Source organism: Nipponia nippon, unplaced genomic scaffold, assembly GCF_047370975.1.
Source record: "Nipponia nippon isolate SJK-2023a ecotype South Korea unplaced genomic scaffold, ASM4737097v1 scaffold_11, whole genome shotgun sequence".
Taxonomy (NCBI): domain Eukaryota; kingdom Metazoa; phylum Chordata; class Aves; order Pelecaniformes; family Threskiornithidae; genus Nipponia; species Nipponia nippon.
This window is the reverse complement of record NW_028262302.1, coordinates 5,951,315-5,959,056: the sequence shown is the minus strand read 5'-3', so window position 1 is coordinate 5,959,056 and position 7,742 is coordinate 5,951,315. Positions and strand designations below refer to the sequence as shown.

Here is a 7,742-nt window from a genome sequence, read left to right as displayed (position 1 = left end):
GGATAGCAAAAGAAGATGACACCTTTGTTTAATCACAGACATCCAACTTAAAACCAAATCAAAGAGATATTGACATCTGCTGAATCAAAAGCAAAACAAGGAATAGAAACTACTTTCATTTGATGCCTTAACTGTGGTGTAGTGTATTGCCATACGTTGATAAAAGGGACTAAGGAAAAGTGATCTGACTGACCTGCAAGAGCCTGAGACTTCTACGACATTCCATGCTCCCCCTCACAAAAATAAAGAACTTTCTGAAAGAGACTGGAGGTCCATCCAAGAAGAATAATCACAGTCACTCAATTAGTGCAGCAGAAGACAGACCCTCAGACAACAATAAGCGAAGCAAGAGCTTGAGCTCTGCCTTCTGACATGGAGGTGAACAAGCTAGCTGCCGGGACTTCTGAAGGTCTTCCTTTCATCAAGAATGGAATTTCTGTTCCAGCATTGTACAAAAAGCTGGTTTGTATTTCAGCAACTCACCAAAAATTGTCAGAAAATTCTACCGAAAAAAAAAAAAATCCATTTTGAAGCCAATTTCCAATGGATTCCTATCACATTCCTATGTGAAAGCACACCTGAAAGCCTGCTACTGCATCATAGGTGCGGGCAACTCACCACACAGGTGAAACTCCTGCTTGTTAAAGAAAAAGGTAACTGTATATGGAAAATGTGATTAACAGTGAGATCACTGTGAACACCCTTTATTACAGCATACTTTGACGTAACAGCTTAGCTGCCCCAGAGAGTTACATGCATGCCTTGCTGTTTCAAAATCAAAGTGGGTTAGCAACTCCACGTGGCTTCTGACACAGCACAGAGATCAATACCTGTACAAGAGCTCTGCCTTCTGTTGCTTTTGGGTAGGAAGGACGTCGCTGAGGAAATTCCCCACAGCGACCTGTGTTTGCATCATACACTTTAATTAGCTGTTTTATCTTTCTAAAGAGAAAGACAGGAAGAGTCTGGAGAGTGACGTGCTTCACGGCATTAGAGTTCATAGTCATCTGGATGGTAGAGCTCACTCATGAGGCGGTAGATGTAGGAAGGTGCGTTACCCCCGATGTTAGAAATGAAGAGAGTGATGAGCTCTGGAGGGACGTAGTCAAACACTGGGCAGTGAACGTTGATCTTTGCCAGGATCTCCCCTGTAAAGTGAATCGCAGCAATATTAGACAAAGCAACTCAAAGTACATTTAGTTGCCTGCATGTCTTCCTAAGCCCCTGAAGAAACTGGCTATGCACATGCCACCCTGAAGTCAGTACCAGAACATCCTGATTTCTTTCCAACTTTCTCACTGATGTCATTGAATTACAGGTATACAGCAATCTTGGATGAATGGCAGCACTCTCTTTTGGTAGTTTTTACTGATAAAAACCCCAGATCCCCTCTGATGTAGATTTACTAACTGCCAAAATACCTGCCAGTATGTAATCAGAATACAAGAATCCTGATGCTGCCGAAGTTATTATTTAAAGGAAAGCTCAGAACACCAAAACCAAAAACCTATGCCAAACCTGCTATCTTCATTTCAAAAGTCTTTGTCACATAGAAACGGGGCTTTGAAAGAGACTTTGCTATCTGAAAATGGGCTTGGGAGCGGACGCCTTTCTAAAGATGATGCTTGTGTGGGAAGCCCACTGCAGAGATACTGAGTTTCAACAAGTGGATCACATAACGAAGCTTCAAGAAGTTTAACATGAGTTGTAGGAAGGAAAGGAAGCTGCCCTCGGTGTTGGGCATCTGCTCTGTCCCACAGGAAACTGCCACCTGCCTGGCACCATTATCACAATCCTATAATAAAACACTGACTATTCAGAGCAGAAGCAAAAGGGCAAAGATAGTGTTCAAAGGAAATCCTTTTTCTGTACTTTCTGTAATAGAAAGTTATATATAAAATAGGATGGTTCCTAGCACTTTTTTCTGCTTAGAACAATAGGAAAGGATTTTCTGTCTTGGGTTACAGGACACTCTTATGTTTAAATTAAATGTGAGCTATTAAAATTTAAAAATTATAGCCTGAACCAGCTTGACCAGCCTGTATAAAGAAGAACCAGTACCTTCTGTGAATGGCAGCACTTCCTGTGGTGACACAAACTTGTGGAATGAATCTTCTTCATTAGGGAACTGAATGAGAAAGAAAGAGTACAAGAAGGTCAGGAAAAAAGACAGTGTCTCATTCTCCTAGTGAAAACAGATCCTGGATGCTGGAAGGAACCAAAGCAGAGGAAGACAACTTGCCAGGTGATGCTACATCTGTTTACAATAATTACATAGTGCCTGTGCCTAGAACCTCTGTAACATCTACAGGTGAAAGGTTTTTCCTCAGAGCTTTTAGAGCCTTCTATGACCTGGCTGCCCTTCTGCAAAGCCTAGGGAACTGGAGCAGAGAAGTGACTTCCTCAGTCTGTGACTTCATCTGACAATACTGAAAAAGTACTGAGTGTAAGAAACAGTTGAGAGCATCTCCATCTACCTCCTCTGTCAGTACAGAGGGTGCTTCAACACTAAAGACATAAACTGAAATCTGCTGTGGTTGAAGAAAAATAAGTATGGTGATGTCAGTTTCTAGTAGGCAGTGATCTACATCCTTATACCCAACGCATTGCTTACTCAGCACATGTGGCAGAGGAGGCTGCTTCACGGAGATCCTGAGGCATGTCAGATTTGGGTGAGGATCTCCAGTCTGAACTAACAGCGCTAGATGGGGGAGATGGCTCGTTTACCAGCCTCGCCTTGGGACAGGTGGTGCTCTCCACCCTAAGCTCCACAAGCATAAAATCACCCTCACCTCTATGCAGAGCGGGTGCAGCCCTGAAGAGCCACTGTACTTACCTGCGGCGAAAGCTTGAACATGGGGGCACACACGATGAGCGGAGTGGAGTGGTGCTTAGCTGCCAGTGCCAGGGTGTGAGTCCCACTCACAGCAATCAGGGCACCGTTGGCCAGGATTGTCTTTGTACCAATGATGACCTTAAAAGGCAAATCAGCATTAGATAGCATGTTCCACGGCAAACTGGGGAAGGAACGCTTCCTGGCCCAGACCCTGCCGGATGAGCTGGAGGAGTTTGTCAGACCAGCCAGCCAGCCAAAGGCGGGAGTTATAGGGCAGCGGGATGCCTGATCTGTTTCATCTGGCACTGGCTCTGCACTGAGGCGTTCCTCTCTAACAAGAGCATGACTCCAGCATGGTGAGGCCAGCACAGAGAACTTCAGAGGACAAATGTATGTTCTACTGCAGGGAACACCGAGCAGAAACTGGGCTGTGTTCCCTGTTGTTCTACGAGCCTGCAAAGTAAGCTTTGTACAAGTAACTGGACTGCTGGCTGCCACAATTCCCTTGCTGTAAAATGGGAATAATGTAAAGCAGCTTAAAATATATAAATAAGCAGCAGTATGGCTGGATTTTATTATGTTACAAGTACTCTTTTTTTTTTTTTTTTTTTTTAAGTTTGGGGTGCTAAGTCTTCACCTCTAAAAGTACAGAACAGGTCTGTTCGAAAAGACACACCTCGGTGATTCCCTTCACCACCCATCTTGTGTTCCAGGCAAGGGGAGCTTCTCCCCTTTGGAAATGCTGCTTTTTGTTCTGTCCTCTTTAAAAACTGAGGTTAATCCTTTGAGGCTCTCCTGGCTTGGTTTCTTGTAACTCTTCTGCCTGTTAGCCACTAAGGCAGAAAAACCTATCACTGTGCAGTTAGTCATCGTACTGACTTGGGGCTCCACACTGCATCTCCAGCCCCGCTGTAAACAGGGACTGTTACAATTTTGAGTCTTCAGTGAAGAAACGCATCCATCCCTGCTGGGACCTGCAGCTGGGTTGGGAGGGCTAAGCACCCAACCTGCTGTGAACTCCCTCCTCCAGTACAGCCCTCCTTACCTTGTTGACTCGAGACATGACGGCAAAAATAGCTGCATCGCTCATGACAGTAGTTTCAATGTTCTCTTTGGATAGTCGGACAGCCATTTCGTGACCCTAAAAAGAGGGAGAATCCAATTGGTTCCCTGGGACATAGATCCTGCAGTGCAGTTGTAGAGATACGAGCACTCCATTCTTGTCTGAACTGCAAAAATACCAAGCGACGTGCAAATACAGCGCTCCAACTGAAGGACACAGGGTAGGATAACACGCTGTCTTCAGTATCTCAACTGCAGAGGAACTTCTGTAACGTTCAGCTTGCCTCCAGAGACAAGAGTTCAGTAAGAACGCGCGGGACAACGCGGCGCCTGGAGAAGACGGCCAGCCCGCGCCTCACCTGGCAGAACGGCGCACACTCCGCCACGATCACCTGGAACTTCCGCTTGCGGGCAGCTTCCTTCAGGAAGGCCTCGACGGTGCGCGAGTAGCCAATGGTCATGATCACCTCATTGGAGTGGATGTGCTCCAGCGCCTGCATAGCGATGTTATCAGTGGTGCCCTCTGTAACAGAAGGACACCGTGGGTGGAAAAGCAGCCAGGAAAAGCAGCACTTGTGCTGCTAGGGCTGTCCTCCAACAAGATCATTTTTTACTGAAGCAATGCTATGAGCACTGGTACAGCAGGAGCAGCTTTTCTCCCTGTTTTTCTTACCAGCGGAGAGGCACTAAGCCGCCGGCCCTTGAATGCCTCATGCTCCCTAGCTACTTATAGAAATAGCTGTATTGAAAACTGCATCATGAGGGGAGTGGATTGTGTCAGCACTACTTCAGATAACAACCGTGCCCACACAACAATTAGTGACAGAAATTCAATTGTTTTACAGTCCAATAGCACTAGAAAAGGGAAGGCAGGGTAGCCTGGGCCTCAGAAGGAGAGTTGGGTGCCTGATCTGTCACAAGATCGCAGAAAAAGAAAAAATGTATCACAGTGCTTTGTGCACAAGGGTCAGGTTATATGTGCACAGGGATTAAGTCCAACCTTGGCATATTTTTGATGCTCTTCTTCAGAGGACTCAACTCAAGACTTCCCAGAAGACCAAGAGCACAGGCCAACAGGCCCCACACTCTTCCCTCCACAACGTTCCACCCATCTCCCTGTAAGCCAAAGAGGACTTAAACTTAGTTCTGGGAGCAGGACTTCAGTTCCTTAGTTCCTTCAGATTAAGCCTCCCAGATCCTTGCTGTTTTCTTTCCACCTAAGAGGAGGGGGAAGCATCAGTCCCATCCCATAAGAAGCTCCATGCATGGGGCAGTTCAGACCCTTCCGTACCTAGTTCTATTAGCAGCTCGTTAATAGCTTCAATAACGTTAGCTCTCAGGAGAGGATAAGGGGTGCTGAAATCTTCGCTCAGTCTTCCAGAAGTCAGGAGTTTGTGCAGGGATTCTTGCTGGTCGCTTTCCTCACTGCGCCCGTGAAGCCTGCGGGGAGACGCAGCCCTTCAGCCTGGGGAGAGCACGCAGGGGCATGGCCAGGCTGAGTACTGTCCCCACAGCGCAGCACGCCTGGACGTGAACAGAGAGGAAGGAAAACCACACGCAGGAGGCACGCCATGCCATGCCAAGGGGTTTCCTTAGCTGTCTCTGGCAGAAAGACACCCGAAGCTGCACCAGGAAGCGCCTTCGCAAGTCGCATGCAAACGCTGCGGCCCACAGATGAGGAGCAGGCTCAAGGCTACTGCTCCAGTGGGATGGACCCTCCTGGGAACGCAAGGAGAGAGCAGCCCGAGGTCAGGGCACAGACTGTTCTCACGCAGCCACAACAAACACGCCAAGCGGAGTTTCACGAGAGGAAATATTGAATAGAATCTATGATTCTATGAAATGTCATCAGCTATGCTGAAAAGGACAGGTTTCCTCTTCCTAGGTTGGACGTTAGGAAATGGTTCTTCACCCAAAGGGTGGTGGAGCACTGGAACAGGCTCCCCAGGGAGGCAGTCACGGCACCAAGCCTGACAACATGTAAGAAGCATTTGGACAACACCCTCAGACACATGGTGTGAATTTTGGGGTTGTCCTATGCAGGGACAGGAGTTGGACTCAGTGATCCTTGTGGGTCCCTTCCAGTTCAGGACACTATGATTCTATGAAATGTCATCAGCTATGCTGAAAAGGACAGGTTTCCTTTGATGTTAAACTCACTGAATCCCCCTGTAGGAGAAGTGGGAAAAGGGGGTGATGGAAATGAAAGGGGTCTCACAGACATAGCAGAACGTGCTGCGTGGGAGAGCTGTTCTGGGCTCAGGAGGGGCGCAGGCAGCAAGGGAGGGCGCTTCACCTGCCATACTCTTCCCGAATGACCTTCAGCACTCGCCGCACCATGTTGCCCACGGTCGTCTCAGACGGCTGGGCTGCCGTCATCCTCCGGCCCTCTGTCCGGATCAGATCCATGAGCTCCCCTGAAAGAGGGGGAGGCCTCGGTTATCGCTGCCCACATCGAACCCGCGCCAGCGTCGAACCAACGCGCCCACCCCACGCCGCCCTACGGCCAGAGGCTGGCGCTGGCAGTGCGACGCTGAGAAAAAGGGCAGAGAGGTGAGCGGAAAGCCACTCGCGGAGCAGCTGGGTCCACAGGGGGTTCCGCAGCACGGGTCACTTCGGGGAGCCCGCAAGCGGCGGGATCAGCGCAAGGGGAAGCGCTGCGCTGCTGGAGCGGCCGAGGCGAGAGCGCGGCCGAGGCGGGGGGGCTCCTGCAGCTCCTCACGCCACGACACCGGCAAGCGCAGCAGGCTGTAAAGGGCTGCGGTGCGGCAGGACAGGTACGGGGAACCCAGGCCCACCGGCAGCCGCTATCGAGGCTCCCGGCTCCCCCGGGCCGCAGCGCCGGCGGCACCGCCCCGGGCCTGCCCCGGCCTTGCTGCTCCCTCGGCACCCCGGGGCCGCGACCGGCGCGCCGGGCCCAGCGGCAGCAGCGCGCCCCGACGGCCTCGAGGCGCCCCCGCCGCCGCCCTCCCGCAGCTCCCCCCGGCGCCGAACAGGGCCTTGCCCGCCGCCGCCCGGCTCTCACCGGCCCGGCTCCATCGCCCGTGCCCGATGATCTTCCGCAGCAGCGACAGCGTCTGCCGCGCCGTGTCCTCGGAGCGCGGCCGCTCCCCGCCGCCCCGCAGCCGCGCCACGAAGGCCTCGATCTGCTCCGACAGCTCCGAGCCGCGCTCGGCGGCGCCCGGCATGGCAGCGGCGCTCCGGTACGGCGGCGCTCCGCCGTTGCACACACCGCTTCCGCTTCCGCCGTCCTGCCTCCTCATTGGCGGAGGCTGCCAACGTACTCCCACCCCCCGGCGGCGGCGCAGCCAATGAGAAGGGTAACCTGCGGCTCGCAGGGGCTGGCGGGGGCTCTCGTAACCCGGGAGACGGGCGGTGACCTCTGACCCCGCCCGCCGCGCCGGACGCCGCCCGCCGCGCGGGGGCTTGTGGGACGGCGGCGGGCCGGGCCCGGAGGGGCGGGTCACGGCGGGGCGGCGGCGGCCGGGCCTCGGTGCCGGGGGGCGAGGGCTGGCGGGGTGCGACGGCGTTGGGGCCGGGCGAGCGGGAGGCGCCCCCCGGGGCGGGCCCCGGCGCAGCTCGGGAGCGGTGTGCCGGCTGGCCGGGGCCTGGGGCCGGCGTCAGGAAGGGCCTGTGCCAGGGAGCGCAGCGGCCGTGCCGCAGGGCGGGCGGGGGCCGGGCCTGGCCGAGCAGCGGGGAGAGCCCTGTGCTGGGATTTGCTTTGGACCGCGCGGCGCTGTGGGCGCAAAGAGCCAAAGCAAACGGGGCGGGAAAGGCGCAGTTCCTGGCCGCCCGATTGTTCTTGCTGGCGGAGCCAGAGCCGGCCCTGGATAAGGCAGGAATG

The 7,742-nt window shown here is 53.0% G+C and overlaps 1 protein-coding gene across 1 annotated transcript; it reads right to left on the bottom strand.

The window, feature by feature from the left end:
* Nucleotides 1-11: 11 nt before the first annotated feature.
* EIF2B2 (eukaryotic translation initiation factor 2B subunit beta) lies at nt 12-7,255 on the bottom strand. Its single transcript, XM_087747344.1, has 8 exons — nt 6,924-7,255; nt 6,195-6,315; nt 5,190-5,338; nt 4,258-4,421; nt 3,882-3,977; nt 2,837-2,974; nt 2,062-2,128; nt 12-1,148 (listed from the first exon to the last, which is right to left on the bottom strand). Exons 1-8 carry the CDS (start codon nt 7,159-7,161, stop codon nt 991-993), a joined length of 1,131 nt encoding a protein of 376 aa, XP_087603470.1. The 5' UTR covers nt 7,162-7,255; the 3' UTR covers nt 12-990.
* Between the last annotated feature and the right edge of the window lie 487 nt (nt 7,256-7,742).